Genomic DNA, 20,900 nt, shown 5'->3' with positions numbered 1-20,900 from the left:
CCACCACCACCAACCCAGCCCCATGCAAGCACAATTCCACACCTGACGTCCTCAAGTCATTCCCCACCTCATCATCCCAAGCTGTTCCAGTGACTCCCCCCTCTCCCAGAGCTGTTCCAGTCACTCCCCACCCCATCCCACTCCTGCCAGAGCCCATGGTTCTCAGCCACCACCCCATCTCTTGTAGAATGTCCAGAACTGGCTCTGGCCCAAACAATCTTTCCCGACAGTATGAGGATGTGCACCTGACCCGGCGAGGTCACCCTGCGCTCAGCTCCCCTCTTTCCCAGACCATTTCCCTACCACCTAAAAATCTGTTTGTGTCTCAGATCACAAGATGGAGGCAGAAGATGGTCCATCGAGAATCCCCCACCATTCTAATCATGAGCTGATTCTTCATCCCACTCAGCCCCACTCCCCAGCTTTCTCCCCGTAAAACTCAATGCCCTGACTGATCAAATACCTCTGCCTTAAATCCACCCAACAACCTCACTTGCACCGCCGCCCGTGGCAATAAGTTCCACAGACTCACCGCCCTCTGGCTGAAGAAATGTTTCCACATCTCTGTTTTAAATTGACACCCTTTCACTCTGAAGTTGTGGCCTCTTGTCCCAGACACCCCTACCATGGAAAACATCCTTACCACATCTACTCTGTCGAGGCCTTTCAACATTCAAAATGCCTCGATGAGGCCCCTCCCCCATCCTTCTGTTCTCCAACATGTACAGTCCAAGAGCCAACAAATTTTCCTCATTTGCTAATCCTTTCATTCCTTCTATCATTCTCGTAAATCTTTGCTGAACCCTCTCCAATGCCAGCACATCTTTTCTCAAATATGGTGCCCTGAACTGTACCCAGTTCTCCAAGTGAAGTCTCACCAGTGCTTTATAAAGTCTCAACATCACATCCTTCTCTTATCTGCTACTATGTTTCAATGACTACTGCTCAGTAGCACTAACCTTCTGTGGTGAAATGCTCCTAGAGGCTGTTCATGGCTAGAATTAACACGTACCTAAGTAAAGGCCTAGACCCACTGCAATCACCCCACAGCAGATGCAATATCACTGGCTCTCCACTCAGCTCTTGATCACCTCAAAAACAGCAACTCATACATATGGCTGCTCTTCATCAACTACAGCTCGGCCTTCAATACCATTACTGCCTCAGTGCTGGTAAGGAAGCTACAAACTCTATGCCTCTGTAACCCCCTCTGTAACTGGATCCTTGACTTTCTCATTAGAAGATCACTGCCACTACAAATTGGAAACAACGTCTTCTCACAGATTATCATCACAGGCGCACCGCAAGGATGTGTGCTTACCCCACTGCTCTACTTGCTCTCTTCACTCTGCTACCATCGGTGTGGGGGGGAGCGGGGGGGGGGGAAGGAACAGGAGCCTGAAGATGAGCCCTCAGGAGCACAAGGATAGGTTGTTCCCCTCCGCCATCAGATTCCTGAATGATCAATGAACCAGACACGGCCTCAAGCTTTGTGCACCTGTTACTGTTATTTTTATAGTGATGTCATAAGATGGTTAGATGTATGTTTGCACTTTGATGCTGCCACAAAATACTGAATTTCTTGACTTATTCATAACCATAAATCCTGATTCTGATTCTATTCCTTTCTATGCCAACAATGCATTTGCTCTCTTCACCACCTGGACATTCACCTTTTGGGTATCATGCACAAGGACTCCCAAGTCCCTCATCACCTGGGAATTTTGAATTTTCTTCCCCATCTAAATAATAATCAGCCCATCTATTTCTTCCACCCAAGTTCATGACCATACACTTCCCAACATTGTATTGCATCTGCCACCTCTTTGCCCGATCTCCCGATCGATCAAAGTCTTTCAGTATCCTTTGTACCGCCTGCCCTACTACCTGTTTTGATGTCATCTGCAAATTTAGCCACAGAGCCATCTATTCCATAATCCAAATCCAAAATAGAGGAGATACATTGAACGAGGCAGCCTCTTATGCTTGGGAGAAAGTTAAGAGTATTCAGAAGGCGTTCAGTGTGCTGACTTTCATTAGTCAGGGAGGTTCACAGGGAATTAGAGGAGCATTTGACAGTTCTTGGACTGTACTTGTTGGAATTTAGAGGAATGGGGGGGTCTCATTGAAACATTTTTGAAAGGCATGGACAGATTAGGTGTGGGAAGGTTGTTTCCCCACGGTGGGAGAGTCAAGGACAAGAGATCAGGATTGAAGGGCGTCCGCTTAGAACAGCAGAGGAATTTCTTCAGCCAGAGGGTGGTGAATATGTGGATTTTTTTGCCACAGGCAGTTGTGGAGGCTGGGTCATTGGGTGTACTTAAGGCAGAGATTTAGGTTCTTGACTAGCCAGGTCATGGGGAAAAGGCCAGCCAGTGGGGCTGAGAGGGGAAATAGATCAGCTCATGATTAAATGGTACAACAGACTTAATGGGCTGAATGGCCTATTTCTGCTCCTATGTCTTATGACTGAGTTCATGAGTTGCAAAGTAACGTTGCAGCTCTATAAAACTCTGGTGAGGCCACATTTGGAGAATTGTATTCAGTTCTAGTCACCTCAAGGCAGCTGTGCAGGTTGATTCCCTGGTCAAGAAGGCCTTCATTAATCATGGAATTGAACTTGGGTGCCTAGAGGTAATGTTGCAGCTATATAAGTCACTAGACAGAGCCCACTTAGAGTACTGTACTCAGTTCTGGTCACCTCACTACTGGAAGGAGGTGGAAGCCATGGAAAGGGTATTGCTTAGATTAGGGAACATGCCTTATGAAAACAGGTGGAGTGAATGCGGCCTTTTCTTCTTGGAGCAACAGAGGATGAGAGGTGACCTGATAGAGGTGTTTAAGATGCTGAGAGGCATTGGTCATGTACATAATCAGAGGCTTTTTCCCAGGGCTGAAAGGGTGGCCACGAGAGGACACGGGTTTAAGGTGCTGGGGAGTAGGGACAGAGGAGATGTCACTGGTACGTTTTTTTTTAAAACAGAGTGGTGCGTGCATGGAATGAGCTGCTGGCAACGGTGGTAGGGGTGGATACGATAGGGTCCTTTAAGAGACTTTTGGATAGGTACATGGAGCTTAGAAAATATGGAAAAATCGATTAATTTCTTAGGTAGGGACATGTTCGGTACAACTTTGAGCCGAAGGGCCTGTATTGCATTGTAAGTTTTCTATGTTTCTATGAAAGAATTAGATGCTTCAGGGAGTATTTTCAGTAGAGGATGTTTCCTGGACCAGAGAACATAACATTCAAAGCAAGGTTGATAGTGCTGGGGGCTTTTCTCTTTGGACCAAAAAAGAATGAGAGATGACCATGGAAGAAAATAAAATTACAAGGGTTTTAGATAGTATGGATAACCAGAACTTTCTTACTGGGCAACAATGGATCATTGGACCCATTTCTGGGGTAGGAGTGTCCTGTATTAGTGGGATGGGTTGCACCTGAACTGCAGGGGAACCAACATCCTGGCAGGAAGGTTTGCAAATGGTGTCGGGGAGGGATTTAAATTAGACTTGCAGGGTGGTGGGAGCCAGAGTGAAGAGGTGGTTGGCGCAAAAATAGGAACAGTGGGAAAGGAAGCTTGGAAGGACAGGCAGATCGGGCAAAATTGCAGCCATAGAGATGAGTTTCAATGGAACAGGGACACTGAGTCCAAACAAATACAGGACTAAATGCTTTGTATGTAAAGGCATGCCGCAGGGAATACCGTGGATGACCTTGTTGTACAGCTACAGTCTGGCAGGTGCAATGTGGTAGCCATCACGGAGTCGCAGCCAAAGGATGGATGTCATTGGGAGCTGAATGTCCAAGAATACACAGGGTATTGAAAGGATAAGCAGGTCAGTAGAGGAAGAAGGAAGGAAAAACTATTGGGAAGATGGAGGATCGGGACTTATTTTTAAACTTGCAGAAGGAAACAAAATAACAAGGAATAAGATGAAATGTGAAATAGGCTAGAAAATCAAATCAGAGAATACAAAAAGCTTCTTCAACAATATGAAGAGTCAATAGGAGAGAAAAGGGATCAAAAGAATATAAAATTGTTTTTTGGGAAATAATTTGTGGGATTGATTTTGTGTTGTTGTGTATTTAGGATAAGGTGGAGGCTGGGTAAGGTTGCCTCTGTGATTCCTGATTGTATCCTAGCATAGGGGGTCTGTCCTGATCATGCCTGGCAAAGTTAGCTGAATAGACTGAAGGCCCTTGTAGGATCAATTTTTGGTTATTTGGGTGGGTGGGTCACATCTCCAGAATGGAAGACCATCGCCTTCCCAAGATCGTGTTATATGGCGAGCTCTCCACTGGCCACCGTGACAGAGGTGCACCAAAGAAGAGGTACAAGGACTGCCTAAAGAAATCTCTTGGTTCCTGCCACATTGACCACCGCCAGTGGGCTGCTATCGCCTCAAACCGTGCATCTTGGCACCTCACAGTTCGGCGGGCAGCAACCTCCTTTGAAGAAGACTGCAGAGCCCACCTCATTGACAAAAGGCAAAGGAGGAAAAACCCAACACCCAACCCCAACCAACCAATTTTCCCTTGCAACCGCTGCAACCGTGTCTGCCTGTCCCGCATCGGACTTGTCAGCCACAAACGAGCCTGCAGCTAATGTGGACATTTTAGCCCCTCCATAAATCTTCGTCCGCGAAGCCAAGCCAAAGAAAAGAAGAAATCTAGGTAAGATTATCCCTGTGATCTATGATTGTGTCCGAGACTGGAGAGTCTGGATCTTTTGAACAAATTAAGTACAAATATGGATTAACTCACGGTACAATGTTTGCATACCACCAACTGAAAACCTACTTGAAGGACAAATTGGGAAGCAGGCTGAGGTTACCAGAAGGAAGCAGCTTTGAATATGTCATTACAGACACAATGATAATTAAAAGATTTATAACAAACATGTACATCAAACTGCAAGAGAAAAAGAACGATGAAATAAGCTATAAACCCAAACAAAAGTGGGAACAAGATCTAAACAAAGATAAAAAATGAAAAATGGGAAAAGCTATGCTCCGGAACTATGAGAAATACAATAAACACGAGGTTATGCATGATACAATATAACTGGTTACACAGGCTATACACCACGCCCCAAAAGTTAAATAAATGGGACCCAACAGTATCAGACAGATGTTTTCGCTGTAAGAAGGAAACGGGAACAACAGTACATGCAATTTGGGCATGTGAGAAAGTGAAAAAGTTTTGGCAGATCTAAATCAGGTACTAAATAAAATCACAAAAAGCAACATACCAAAAAATCCAGAGATCTTTCTTCCAAGTAATATAAGAAGTAAAGAACTAGGCCTCAAATTGGATGAAGCACAAAAAAGATTTATTATGATAACCTTAGTGATAGCAAAAAAATGTATAATGTCAACTTGGAAATCAGAAGAGAGCCTGAGAGTACAGCAATGGTACATAGAAATGAATAAATGTATTCCACTGGAAAAAATAACATATAATTTAAAAAATAAAGTCACAGTATTCGAACAAATTTGGGAACCGTACATGAAACACAACGGAGAGGTCCTACCGTGGACCTCCACCCCTTAAATGACAGAATGAGAAGACGACGGAATGAACTGACCCAGTGTGTAAAAGTAGATAACACAATTTTCTTGTTTATTTTTATTGGGTGATGACATTGTTTAATGGATTTATTGTATTGTATATGTTGATTGTTTAGTGGGTAGGGAGGGGCGTGGGAAGGAGGGAGGGAAAGGAGAGGGGAAAAGGGGGAGAAAATGACACTGTGTATATTCAAGAGGGAAATGTTTGTGTGTATTTTGGTTAATATGGTTCATAGTGTGAAAATTTTTTTTTTTAAAATATGAAGAGTCAAAGGCAAGACTAGATATAGGCAAAAAATGTCATGGAGAAAAAATAATAATGGGAGGGGGGTGTCACGTGATGGAGTGGTGGCCGGACGGTGAACTCCAGCCCTCTCCAGAAAAGTCGGAAAAAACAAAGCAAAACACAAAGGCACAAAATAAAAATCAAAGTAAAGTGAATATAAAGGTGGAAAGAAGATGGCGACGAAAAAAGAAAAGTCGAAACCAACGGTAAGAAGAGAGGAAGAGAAGACAACGGAAGATGAAGGAAAAGGCCTTACCTGTTCGAAGAGGCCCGCGGTGGAGAGAGAAACCCGCTCCCTCAGGTCGGTAGAAAGTGGACTACAAAAATGGCTCGCTGAGTCGAGTAAAAGTGCGCAACCGCGCATGAAAAAAAACACACCGACGGGAGGGGTGACCAGCTGGGGAGTCGATCTCCACAGCCGGCAATGACAGCTGCAGAACACCTGCAGCAAGAGGAGAACATAGAAGACAACGAAAACAAGAAAGAAGAGAAGAAAAGGGCAACAAAGAAACAACAGATGGCCAACCCAGAGGAAGAAGAGGAAGAGTACAGTGAAATAGAAGAAGAAGGGAAAGGCAAGATAAAGGATATACTTTCTCTTATTAAAGAATACATGGAGTCATTTAAAGAATGGCAAGCGCAAGAATTTAATGATTTAAGAAGAAGAATAAACAATACAGAAGAGAAAATGAACAAAATAGATAAGACCTTATCAGAAATGGGAAAAAGAATGGACAAGGTGCAAGAACGAGAAGCAGCAGTAGAAATGGAGGTAGAGGACTTAAAAAAGAAATTAGAGGAATCTAATAAAAAAGTTAAAGAGACAAAAGAACTGTTAGCTCAGAAAATAGATATAATGGAAAATTATAACAGAAGAAATAACATAAAGATAGTGGGCCTTAAGGAAGATGAAGAAGGCAAGAATATGAGAGAGTTTATAAAAGATTGGATCCCTAGGATCCTAGGATGTCCAGAACTACAGCAAGAAATGGAAATAGAAAGGGCACATAGAGCATTGGCCTTTAAACCACAATCACAACAAAAGCCAAGATCTGTTTTAGTAAAATTCCTAAGATATACTACAAGAGAAAAGGTACTGGAGAAGACAATGGAAAAAGTAAGAGAGGGCAACAAGCCACTGGAGTACAAAGGGCAAAAAATCTTCATTTATCCAGATATAAGTTTTGAACTCCTGAAGAAGAGAAAGGAGTTCAATACAGCAAAGGCGATTTTATGGAAGAAAGGGTATAAATTTATACTAAAGCATCCAGCGGTATTGAAAATATTTATTCCAGGACAACAAAACAGACTGTTCTCGGATCCAGAGGAAGCACGAAAATTTGCAGAACAATTACAAAATTGACTGAGAGATGAAGACGTGTAACGAGAGTACAAAAGACTGCGAACTAAAAAGACATAAGTTTTGAACTCCTGTAGAAGAGGAAGGAGTTCAAAACATCGAAAACGATCTTATGGTAAAAAACTATTCTCGGATCCAGAGGAAGCAAGGAAATTTGCAGAACAACTACAAAACAAACAGAGAGATGAAGACATGTAATAAGAGTAAAAATTACCACGATTTATATGTATGTGGGTAAAGAGGTATATGTGTGTATATGTATAATGTGCATACATGAATATATCCGTATTTAGAGGAAAATATCGATAGTATAGACAAGAATTAATAAGGGAAGGAAAAGGAATAGAGGGAATAAGGAGGGAATTAAAAGAGTGACCTTTGTCACATATGAAAAGTGAAATCTTTTCTGGGGGGGCTGGGTAGGGGGGTGTTACGGTCACTGCAAAATCAGCTGACGCTTGCGAGTGAATTCGCAAATCCAAATGGAGAGGGGAGATGTGGTTGTCCGACAAGGGATAAAGGACAACTCAGGAAGGGAAGGGGGGATTGGGGCTAAAGGAGTTTTAAATAGGAGAATAAGGAAAATGTTTGATGTTTTAGGAATGTTGTCTTATAAAGGATTCAAAACAAGAAAACAGAAATGGATAAGAAGGAAAAGTAATGATGGAGAAACGGAAATGGAAGATAAACAAAGTATAAAATGGCTACGTTGAACTATATGACTTTAAATATTAATGGAATACATAACCAAATTAAAAGGAAGAAACTGCTAAATTTACTGAAAAAAGAAAAAATTGATATAGCATTTGTGCAAGAAACACATTTAACTGAATTGGAGCATAAGAAATTAAAGAGAGATTGGGTAGGACACGTAACAGCAGCATCGTATAATTCAAAAGCAAGAGGAGTAGCTATATTAATTAGTAAAAATGTGCCATTTAAAATAGAAGAGGAAATAATAGATCCAGCAGGGAGATATGTAATGATAAAATGTCAGATATATTCGGAGTTTTGGAATCTACTCAATGTATATTCACCTAACGAAGAAGATCAAAAGTTTATGCAAGATATCTTTTTGAAGGTAGCAAATACGCAAGGGAACATATTAATAGGAGGAGATTTCAACCTGAATTTGGATTCAAATATGGATAAAACTGGGAAAAAAATTAACAGAAAGAACAAAGTAACCAAATTTATAATTAAATCAATGGAAGAAATGCAACTTTTGGATATATGGAGGAAACAACACCCAAAAGAAAAGGAATATTCATATTACTCGGCTAGACATAAAACATACTCAAGAATAGACCTATTTTTTTTATCAGCTAGTATGCAAGATAGAGTAAGAAAAACAGAATATAAAGCGAGAATGCTATCGGACCTTTCACCCTTAATATTGACAGTAAAACTAGAGGACATCCCTCCAAGAATGTATAGATGGAGATTAAACCCATGTTACTTAAAAGGCAGGATTTTAGAGAATTTATTGAAAAACAAATAAAAATGTATTTTGAAATAAATACGGAATCAGTGGAAGATAAGTTTATACTATGGGATGCAATGAAAGCATTCATTAGAGGGCAAATAATAAGTTATGTAACCAAGATGAAGAAGGACTATAATCAGGAAACAGAGCAGTTGGAAAGGGAAATAGTAAATATAGAAAAAAAATTAGCAATGAAGGAAGATACAACTAAAAGAAGAGAATTAGCGAAAGTGACAGTAAATGGACATGTATCAAAGCAATTTAACTTAAGCAGGTCAACACGACAGGGATGCCCACTATCACCTTTATTGTTTGCGTTAGCTATAGAACCACTAGCAGAATTGATAAGAACAGAAAATAATATAAAAGGGATAAAAATAAAAGACAAGGAATATAAAATCAATTTATTTGTGGATGATGTTATAGTATACTTAACAGAACCAGAACTATCAATAAAAGAATTATATAAGAAATTGAAGGAATATGGAGAAGTGTCGGGTTACAAGATCAACGTAAATAAAAGTGAAGCAATGCCTATGAATGATGCGGATTTCTCAAAATTTGAGAAAGAATCACCATTTAGATGGCAAATGCAAGCAATAAGATACCTAGGTGTACAAATAAACAAAAATCTCGGCCAACTATATAAACTCAATTATTATCCACTAATGAAAAAATTACAGGATGATTTAGAGCATTGGAAAGATTTACCATTAACACTAATAGGAAGGATAAACTGTATTAAAATTAACATTTTCCCAAGGATATTATACTTATTTCAGGCATTGCCAATACAACTGACAGAGAAATTCTTCAAGGAGTTAAAGAAAATAATAAGGAAATTTTTATGGAAAGGGGGGAAACCGAGGATAGCACTAGATAAATTAACAGAATGGTATAAACAAGGAGGCTTACAACTGCCAAACTTTAAAAATTATTATAGAGCCGCACAATTAAGATACCTATCAGATTTTTATCAAACAAGGGAAAAGCCAGATTGGACTAGATTAGAATTAGATAAAATAGGGGAAAAGACTCCTGAACACATATTATATAAATGGGATGAAAAATTGGTACAACATAGAAGTTCTCCAGTATTACATCATCTTCTCAATATTTGGAAGAAGATTCATGTAGAAAGAAATAAAACAAATTATCAATTACCAAAACTAATATTGACGCAAAACAAGTTACTCCCTTTTACAATAGATAACCTTTCCTTTAGAGAATGGGAGAAAAAAGGGATTAAAAGAATAGAAAATTGTTTTTCAGGAAATAGATTATTATCCTTTGAACAAATGAAAGATAAATACAATATAACTCAAGATACAGCACTGGCATATTACCAATTGAGATCCTACTTGAAGGATAAATTAGGAAGCAGTTTGAGTTTGCCAGAGGCAAGTAACCTTGAATATGTGATTACAGATACAATGATAATCAAAAGATTTATAACAAATATGTATATTAAACTGCAAGAAAAGGAGAATGAGGAAACAAATGGTAAAACTAAACAAAAATGGGAACAGGATTTAAATATAAAGATAAAAAAGGAAACATGGGAGAAGTTATGCTCTGGAACGATGAGAAATACAATAAATACGAGGTTACATATGATACAATATAACTGGATACACAGGCTATACATTACACCTCAAAAGTTAAATAAATGGGACCCAACAGTATCTGATAGATGTTTTCGATGTAAAAAAGAAATGGGAACAATTCATGCAATCTGGACATGTGAAAAAGTAGAAAAATTTTGGGAAGATCTCAATCAGATATTAAATAAAATAACAGAAAACAATATACCAAAGAATCCAGAGATCTTTCTCCTAAGTAGCATAAAAAACAAAGAATTTGGAATTGATTTGGAGGATGCACAAAAAAGATTTGTTAAGATAGCTCTAGCCGTAGCAAAAAAATGTATTATGTCAACCTGGAAATTGGAAGATAATTTGAAAATACAACAATGGTATATAGAAATGAATAAATGTATTCCATTAGAAAAAATAACATATAGTTTAAGAAATAATATTGAAATATTCGAACAAATATGGGAGCCTTATATTAAACACAATAGCGAAAACCTACCGGGGACAATCACTACCTAAGTTAACGGAAGGAAAAGGAAATGAAAAGAATGGACTCAGTGGAATTTCTGGTGTATTTTTATTGAATGACAACATTGTCTGACTGGTTTAATGTATCCTAGATTTTATACCTTAAATGGACGGGAGGGGGGAGGTGGGGAGGGTGAGAGGGGAGGAGGGAGGCGGGGGGGGGGGAGAAAATTACATTGTATATGTGTGAAAAGGAAAAAATGTGTATCATGGTTAATGTGATTTATGGTGTGAAAAATAAAAAATTATTAAAAAAAAGAGAAATAATAATGGGAGACAAGGAGATGGCAGAGGTACTAAATGAGTATTTTGCAACAGTCTTCACTATGGAAGACACCAGCAGTGTGGTGGATGTTGAAGGGTATCAGGGAAGGGAAGTGAGTGCAGTTACTACTTCAAGGGAGAAGGTGAATGGTCTCCCAGACCAGATGGATGCACTCTTGGGTCCTGAAAGAGATAGCGATGGAGACTGTGGACTAATGTTCCTCCAGGAATCGATGGATTCTGGCCTGGTCCCAGAGGACTGGAAAATCGTAAATGTCACCCCACTGTTCAAGAAGGGAGGGAGTAGCTGGAAGGAAATTCTAGACCAGTTTGCCTGTTGTCAGCGGTTGGGAAGGTGTTGGAGTCGATGGTGGAGGGTGAGGTTACAAATTACTTGGAGACACATGACATGACAGGCCAAAGGCAGCACGTTTTCCTTCAGGGAAAGATTGGCTTCACAAACCTGAAGAAGTGACCATCCAGCTGGATATGGAGATGACAGTGGATGTTGTGTGTTTGGGTTTTGAGAAGGCCTTTGTCAAGGGGTCGCACATGAGGCTATTGAACAAGATAAAAGCGCATGGTGTAACAGGAAACATACTAGCGAGAGGAGAGCATTGGCTGATTGGCAGGAAGCAGAGTCAGAATACAGGAATCCTGTATACAGGGTTTCAAAGCTTGGCTAGCGGTCGCTAGTGATGTTCCTCAGGGGTTGGTTTTTGCCCTTCTTTTTATGTTGTATATTAATGATTTAGATTATGGAATGAACAGCTTTTCTTTTTATGTTGTATATTAATGATTTAAATTATGGAATGAACAGCTTCGTGGCCAAGTCTGCAGACAAATCGAAGGGGCAGGTTGTGTCGAGAAAACACAGAGGCTGCAGAAGGACTTCGATCAGGAGAACGGGCAGAGAAGTGCCAAATGAAATACAATGTCAGAAAGTGGACAGTCGTCCCCTTTGGTCAAAAAAACAGGCAGACAGTTTTCTAAATGGGGAGAAAATTGAAAATCCCCAGATACATAGGGACCTGGGAGTCCTCGTGCAGAACAGCCTGAAGGTAAAGTTGCAGGTGGAGTTGGGGGTGAAGAAGGCAAACACGATGCTGCCGTTCATTTCAAGAGGAATCGAATACAAGAGCAGGGATGTGATGTTGAGGCTTTATAAGGCCCTGGTGAGACCTCACATGGAATATTGTGAGCAGGCTTGGGATCCCCATTGAAGAAAGGATGTGCTGACATTGGAGAGGGTTCAGAGGAGGTTCACAAAGATGATTTCGGGAATGAAAGGGTTATCATACGAGGAGCGTTTGATGGCTCTTGGCCTGGACTCATTGGAATTTAGGAGAATGAGGGGAGAATCTCATTGAAATATTTTAAATGTTGAAAGGCGTGGACAGAGTAGATGTAGAAAGGTTGTTCCCCATGGTGGGAGAGTCCAGGACAAGAGGGCACAACTTCAGGATTGAAGGGCGTCCACTTAGAACAGAGACATGGAAGAATTTCTTCAGCCAGCAAGTGGTGAATATGGAATTTGTTACCACAGGCAGTTGTGGAAGCTGGGTCATTGGGTGTATTTAAGGCAGAGAATAATCAGTTCTTGATTAGCCAGGGCATCAACTGTTATGGGGAGAAGGCTGGGCAGTGGGAGAATGGATCAGCTCATGATTAAATGGCAGGGCAGACTCGATGTGATTCATAGCCTATTTCTGCTCCTATGTCTTTTGGAGGCCATCTGTTTGAGAAGAGGGGAAATAATTTTAGGGGAGATGTACAGGGTTGATTTTTTTTTTTTTTTTAAAAACGCCAAGAGTTGTGGGTGCCTGGAATACATTGCCAGGGATGGTGGTGGAGGATGGAACATTTGAGGCATTTAAAAAGCTCTGAGGTACATGGATGTCAGAAAAAATAGAGGGCTATAGGTGTGAGGTAGGGAAGTTTAGATGGTGTGGAGAAGAGTTAAATGGGTTGACACAAACTCGTGGGCCGAAGTTTGGCAAAAGATACGTCAGGACCCAGGGTTGAGATTTTTGACTGGAGAAAAGCTAATTTTGAGATGAGTGGATTTGGAAGGTGTGGACTGGGATAAATTGTTTTATGGAAAGGATGTCGAAAGAAAATGGAGGACATTCAAAGGTGAAATTTTAAGGGGATAGAAAGGCTTCGTGTCAAGATGAAAGGAAAGGTTAAAATTTTAGGGACCCTTGGTTATTAGAAATATGGTTCAGAAAGAGAGAAGTGTACAAAAAGTATAGACAGCATGAAGTAAATGAGGTGTTCGAGGAATAGAAAGAATATAAAAAGAATCTTAAGGAAATGAGAAAGACCAAGAGGAGATACGAGGTTGTGTTGCCAAGTAAGGAGAAAATAAATCAAAAGGTTTCTACAGATATATGAGGACCAAAAGGATAGTGAGGGATAAAATGGATTTCCTAGAAGATGAGAGTGGACGGCTATGCATGGAGCCAAAGGAGATGGGAGAGATTTTGAACAGGTTTTTTTCTTCAGTATTTACTAATGAGAAGAATACTGATCTGTGTAAATAAGAGAAATAAGTAGGGAAGATATGGAAACAACGATGATTAAAGAAGAGGAAGTTCTGGCACTTTTAAGGAAAATAAAGGTGAATAAATCTCCTGGCCCTGACAAGATATTCCCTAGGACCTAGCAGGAGGTTAGTATAGAAATAGTACGGGCTTTGATGGAGATATTTAAAACATCATTAGTAATGGGAATAGTGCCAGAAGATTGGAGGGTAGCTCATGTAGTTCCATTGTTTAAAAAAGGTGCAAAGAGTAAATCTAGTAATTATAGGCCTGTAAGTTTGACATCAGTGGTGGGTAAGTTCATGGAAAGTATTCTTAGAGATGGTATATTTAAATATTTGGAACAATCAACATGAATTTGTGAGGGGAAGATCATGTTTGACAAACCTTATAGAATTATTTTTTTTGAGGAGGTTACTAGGAAAGTTGATAAGGGTAAGGCAGTGGATGTTGTACATATGGACGTTAGTAAGGACTTTAATAAGGTTCCTCAGGGAAGGTTCAATCATTAGGTATTAGCATTGAAGTAGTAAAACGGATTGAACAACTGAAAAGTGGCAAAGCAGCAGGTATGGATGGAATCCCCCCCCCCAGAGGTCTGGAAGGCTGGCGGCAAAACTCTGCATGCCAAACTCCATGAGTTTTTCAAGCTCTGCTGGGACCAAGGAAAGCTGCCTCAGGACCTTCGTGATGCCATCATCATCACCCTGTACAGAAACAAAGGCGAGAAATCAGACTGCTCAAACTACAGGGGAATCACGCTGCTCTCCATTGCAGGCAAAATCTTCACTAGGATTCTCCTAAATAGAATAATACCTAGTGTCGCCGAGAATGTTCTCCCAGAATCACAGTGCGGCTTTCGCCGCACTGTCTTTGCCCTCGGACAGCTCCAAGAAAAGTGCAGAGAACAAAACAAAGAACTCTACATCACCTTTGTTGACCTCACCAAAGCCTTCGACATCGTGAGCAGGAAAGGGCTTTGGCAAATACTAGAGCGCCTCGGATGCCCCCCAGAGTTCCTCAACATGGTTATCCAACTGCACGAAAACCAACAAGGTTGGGTCAGATACAGCAATGAGCTCTCTGAACCCTTCTCCGTTAACAATGGCGTGAAGCAAGGCTGCGTTCTCGCACCAACCCTCTTTTCAATCTTCTTCAGCATGATGCTGAACCAAGCCATGAATGACCTCAACAATGAAGACGCTGTTTACATCCGGTACCGCATGGATGGCAGTCTCTTCAATCTGAGGCGCCTGCAAGCTCACTCCAAGACACAAGAGCAACTTGTCCGTGAACTACTCTTTGCAGACGATGCTGCTTTAGTTGCCCATTTAGAGCCAGCTCTTCAGCGCTTGTCGTCCTGTTTTGCGGAAACTGCCAAAATGTTTGGCCTGGAAGTCAGCCTGAAGAAAACTGAGGTCCTCCATCAGCCAGCTCCCCACCATGACTACCAGCCCCCCCACATCTCCATCGGGCACACAAAACTCAAAACAGTCAACCAGTTTACCTATCTCGGCTGCACCATTTCATCGGATGCAAGGATCGACAACGAGATAGACAACAGACTCGCCAAGGCAAATAGCGCCTTTGGAAGATTACACAAAAGAATCTGGAAAAACAACCAACTGAAAAACCTCACAAAGATTAGCGTATACAGAGCCGTTGTCATACCCACACTCCTGTTCGGCTCCGAATCATGGGTCCTCTACCGGCATCACCTTCGGCTCCTAGAACGCTTTCACCAGCGTGGTCTCCGCTCCATCCTCAACATTCATTGGAGCGACTTCATCCCTAACATCGAAGTACTCGAGATGGCAGAGGCCGACAGCATCGAATCCACACTGCTGAAGATCCAACTGCGCTGGGTAGGTCACGTCTCCAGAATGGAGGACCATCGCCTTCCCAAGATCGTGTTATATGGCGAGCTCTCCACTGGCCACCGTGACAGAGGTGCACCAAAGAAGAGGTACAAGGACTGCCTAAAGAAATCTCTTAGTGCCTGCCACATTGACCACTGCCAGTGGGCTGATATCGCCTCAAACTGTGCATCTTGGCGCCTCACAGTTCGGCAGGCAGCAACCTCCTTTGAAGAAGACCGCAGAGCCCACCTCACTGACAAAAGGCAAAGGATGAAAAACCCAACACCCAACCCCAACCAACCAATTTTCCCTTGCAACTGCTGCAACCGTGTCTGCCTGTCCCGCATCGGACTTGTCAGCCACAAACGTGGACATTTACCCCTCCATAAATCTTCGTCCGCGAAGCCAACCCAAAGAGAAAGAGAGAAGAGTAAAATGGATTCAACGATGGTCAAATGAGAGATGGCAGAGATAACTGTCAGATTGGAAGCCAGTGATGAGTAGTGTGCCTCAGGGTTCAGTATTGGGTCGATTACTGTTTGTGAAATAGATTAATGATTTGGATGATGGACTGGGAAATTGGATTAGTAAGTATGCGGACGATACTTAAATAGGCAGAGCTGTAGATAGTGAAGAAGGGTTTCAAAGCTTGCAGAGGGATTTAGGGCAGTTAGAAGAGTGGGCTGGAAGATGACAGGTAGAGTTTAATGCAGATAAGTGTGAGGTGTTACATTTTGATAGGATTAATCAAAATAGGACATACATGATAAATGGTCAGGCAGTGAAGAGTGCAGTAGAACAGAGCGATCCAGAAATAATGGTACATAGTTCCCTGAAGCTGAAGTCACGTGGATAGGGTGGGGAGGAAGCTTATGTTACTTTGGCCTTTATAAATCAGAACATTGAGTGTAGGAGCTGGGATGTTGTGTTAAAATTGTACAAGACTTTGATGAGGCCAAACGGAGCATTGTGTACAGCTTTGGTCACCAAAGTATAGGAAAGATATCAACAATTTAGAGAGAGTGCAGAGAAGATTTAGTAGAATGTGGCCAGGGTTACAGGGTTTAAGTTATAGGGAAAGGTTAAAAAAGTTACGTCTTTATTCTTTGGAGCGTCGAAGGTTGAGAAGGGATTAAAATTATTAGGGGTATCGTTAGAGTTGACGTGGAAAGGCTTTTTCCTTTAAGGGGGAGATATGAATGAGAGGACGTGAGCTGAGAGTTAGGGGGCAAAAGCTTTGAGGTAACTTCTTTACTCAGAGAAGGGGGGGGGGGTTTATGAAACGAGCTTCCAGACGAAGTGGGGGAGGCAGGCACAATAGTAGCATTGAAGGAGAAGTTGGATATGTATATGGATGGGAAAAGCTGGAGGGTCATGGGTTGAGAGTAGATTGGTGAGGTGAGGTGGGAGAAAGTGTTCGGCATGGACGGGAAGGGCCAAGTTGGCCTGTTTCTGTGCTGTAATTGTTATATGGTTACATTGAAGGGCCTATCCTGTGCCACAAGCAGTTCCTCATCTACTTTTCGATAAATTGTAGGTCAGCTTTTCCCACTGAGGGTCGATGAGATACAAACCAGAGGACATGGGTTAAAGGAGAAAGTGGAGAAGTTTAAGGGGAACATCAAGTCAGTTGGGGGTTGGGTGGAATGAACTGAAGTAGTGAATGCGGGCTGAATTTTAACATTTAAGAAGAATTTGGACAGGTACATGGATCGGGTATTGCAGGGCTATGGATTAGGTGCAGGTCAGTGGGACGAGGCTGAATAATGGTGCAGCACAGACTAGAAGGGCCAAAGGGACTGTTTTCTGTGCTGCAATGTTCTCTGGTTCTGCTCCCTGAATCTTGAGGCTGTAGAGACAACATTCCTGCCTCTGTCTCCCCCATTCTTTCACCATGGTTTGTTTCCACAATATCCACCCCCATCAGAACCCCCCTTACCTCCTCCAGCGGGGTGAGCGAAGCGCTCTCGCCACCGTAGTAGGAGTTCCGGTCCAAGTGAAGCACCTTCTTCCCGTTGACGGACATGATTCCGGACAGGATGCATTCCTGGGAGGGTCAGAGGAAAGGTGGTCATCAGGAGGTGGAGGTGAGGCCCGAGGTCCTGCCATAGGGAGGATCACTGAACGTTCAAGCGCTGCACACTCCACACCTTCCGCAGCACTCCAGTGTTCTGATCATTCCCGGTTCCGAGGATCCGGCAGTTAGGGCCCAGACAAAGTCCATCACCCATCGCCTTCTGAACCCTGAGGAGGTGGGGCAGGGAGGCCGAGGAGGTAGGGAGGGAGTGGGGCTAAGAGTGGGAGTAAAGGAGGGAGTGGAGGGCAAGGAGAGGGTAGGAGATGAGGAGGGAGGGCGAGGAGGGGATAGAGGGTGTCAACCCTCTGGTCTGGACCACGCTCTCCTCAGGCATAGGTGGGTGGGGTCACCAGGACTCGAGGAGGGAGCAGTCCCGTTCTCCGTCCCTGCCGGGTTCTCGACCCCCCCCCCCCACCCCACCCCCCCAGCTTGCACTACCCTCCCTCACAACCATTTCCATTGGCAAGGGGACTACCAGGGCTCTGGGTGACCAGGGTTGCTGTGAGTTCTGCCAGACCACACCTCTTCTGCACAAGAACACACCCTTGTGTAACAGGTCATGCCACACGAACACACGCCCACCCCCAACCTTTGAACGTACACCAGAGGGAGGAGGCCCCTCTGCCTGCTTCCCATTCAATGGCATCCAGGTTGCCCCCCTCTCTGACCTGCACCAAACCCCATGCCCTACATGCTGAATTCCCAAGTTGGCTCCTGTAGTGGTTAGCACAACTCTGTAACAGTACCCTCAACCAGGAGTTCAAATCCCGCGCTGTTTGTAAGAAGTTTGTACATTCTCCCCATGTCTGAGTGGTATCCTCTGGGATCTCCAGTTTCCTCCCACCGTCAAAACGTAGTCAACTAGGTGTAATTAGCAGCATGGGCTTGTGGGCTGTAAGGGCCTGGTACTGAGCTCTGTCCAAATTTAATTTAAGACTCGTGCCTTGCTGTGCTCTCTCTCCTGAGTGGAACTGATCCCTGACTATGCAGACCATGTAGGGAGGCTCCAGTGATGCAGGCACTGTTTGCCATTCCTGCCCTGGGAAACAAGTGCTGGCCATCCACCTATTTATGCCTCTCAGAATCTTGAAACCTCTATCAAGTCTCCTCTCCTATGCTCCAAAGAGAAAGGTCCCAGCTCTGCTAACCTTTTCTCAAAAGACATTTCCCAATCCAGGCAACATCCTGGTCAATCTCTGCTGCCCCCTCTCCATCACTTCCACATCCTTCCTACAATGAGGTGACTAGAACTGAACACAAATACTCCGAGTCTCCTGAGAGATTGCTGCATCCCACTGATCCACAGACCCCCAGGTGACTAAGGCTGCGCTCACCTGGTCCTCAGACATGCCAAGATTCCCGATGCTAATCTAGGAGATTCCACCAAAAGGAATATTCTGCCCAAACAAAAACCTGTGGATCATTGTCCCCAAGGGTTTAGTAATACCCTAACATAGGACACAGTGGTGGAATGAACCTCAATCAATCCTAGGGAGTTCCAGGGGATGGGGCCCATCAAACTTTGCCATCTTTCATTCCAAATCGGGACACAGACTAGTGCATAACCCACCCCCAACCACAGGTTCACAGCCCATCACAGACTAGGAACATCAGACACAAGAGCAGAAACAGATCATTCAGCCCATCGAGTCTACCTCACCATTCAACCATGAGCTGATCCATTCTCCCACTCAGCCCCACTGCCCAGCCTTCTCTCCAGAACCTTTGATGCCCTGGCTAATCAAAATCCTCTACCCAAAATACACCTAATGATCTGGCCTTCACAACCACCCATGACAACAAATTCCACAGATTCACCACCCTCTGCCTGAAGAAATTCTCCCTGTATCTCTGTTCTAAGTGGACGCCCTTCAATCCTGAACTCATGCCCTCTTGTCCTTGATTCTCCCATTGTGGGGAAACAACCTTTCCACATCGACTCTGACCACACCTTTCAATGTTCGAAATGAGATGTCCCCCTCATTCTCATCAATTGAGTAAAGGGCAAGAGCTGTCAAACACTTCTCAATTCATAACCCTTTCATCCCCGGAATCATCCTTGTGAGCCTCCTCTGAACCTTCTCCAACATCAGCACATCCTTTCTTAATTGAGGAACCCATAACTGCTCACATTACTCCATGCGAGGTCTCACCAGGGCCTTATAAAGCCTCAGGGCAACAGTATGTGGGCAAGATGGTTCCAGAGCCAGCCCGGTTCCAGGAACGAAGCACAGTCATCATCAGGTCCGGCAGAATGCAACAGGGCCTTTGGCCCAGCCATTTGGCATTTTGTGTTCCATGTCCATCTCCTTCCAAACCCTCTTCCTGACCAAATACCTTGGAACATTCCAGCACAGAACAGACCCTTTGGCCCATGATCACAGCTACTTAACTCCCCTAACAATCTGAACGTCAAGATCCTACCCACTCTGACAGACCACAACCACCCTTGGACTCCCAAAGCTGCCCTTCAATACTCCTTTGACTCAACCCATGCCCTCCAGATCTGGTATCATTTCTCCAGGAAATGGACTGTGGGTAATAATTTTGTCAACGCATCTCCGTGATTATGCAATCCATCAGGAAAGAGGGTCTAGGTGCCACAAGACTCACACCACCATGTTCAGGGACAGCTGCTACCCCCCTCCAACATCAGACTCCTCAATGACACACTCAATCAGGGACTGTGACTCGTGCATTTTATTGATTTTTTTTTCTCTCTGCATTGCAGTTTGTTTACATTTCTTTACCTATTTACACGTGTACGTTGTGTACAATTCTTTTTTTGCAATGCCAGTAAGTAGTAATTCTGCCTGGCCCACAGGAAAAAGAAATCTCGGGGTTGTATGTAAAGTTCCCATTATTTTCACGAAATACTACATTGAGAATGTAACATGCAGCAAATGCTTCAACTTTTGTCCACTGTAAGGTGGGTAGAGAGCCTCCACTTTGTCCAGGGCCCCTCACAGAAACCTAGAGCACTTCTCCAAGTCGTGACCAGGCCTGAGCCTGCTTAGCTTCCAAGATCAGACATATTCAGGCTATTAGGTGTTGTGTGTGATGCCATGTATGTACTCTGACAATAAATCTGAAATCTAAATCTATCAGGTCACCCCCTCATCCTCCATCGCTCCAAGGAGAAAAGACCCAAGTTGTTCAACAATCCTCACAAGATGTGCTCTCTAATCCAGGCAGATTCCTTGTAATCCTCCTCTGTACCCTCTCCACAGCATCCACATCTTTCCTGTGGTGAGGTGTCCAGAGCCGAACACACCACCCCAAGTGGGGTACAACTCAGGGGCTTGTCTTGCTGCACCTTCACCCCATG

At 43.1% G+C, this 20,900-nt stretch overlaps 1 protein-coding gene across 1 annotated transcript in view; it reads right to left on the bottom strand.

The window, feature by feature from the left end:
- Positions 1-20,900, bottom strand: part of LOC138759204 (rab GDP dissociation inhibitor alpha-like) — a 57,298-nt gene that overhangs the window by 34,430 nt on the left and 1,968 nt on the right. The window contains exon 3 of the mRNA XM_069929267.1: positions 17,435-17,542. Within this exon, the coding sequence (XP_069785368.1) occupies positions 17,435-17,542 (108 nt within the window). The remainder of the gene's footprint in view (positions 1-17,434; positions 17,543-20,900) is intronic.

Source organism: Narcine bancroftii, chromosome 3 (assembly GCF_036971445.1).
Source record: "Narcine bancroftii isolate sNarBan1 chromosome 3, sNarBan1.hap1, whole genome shotgun sequence".
NCBI classification, from domain to species: domain Eukaryota; kingdom Metazoa; phylum Chordata; class Chondrichthyes; order Torpediniformes; family Narcinidae; genus Narcine; species Narcine bancroftii.
This window is presented reverse-complemented; position numbering and strand designations above follow the sequence as displayed.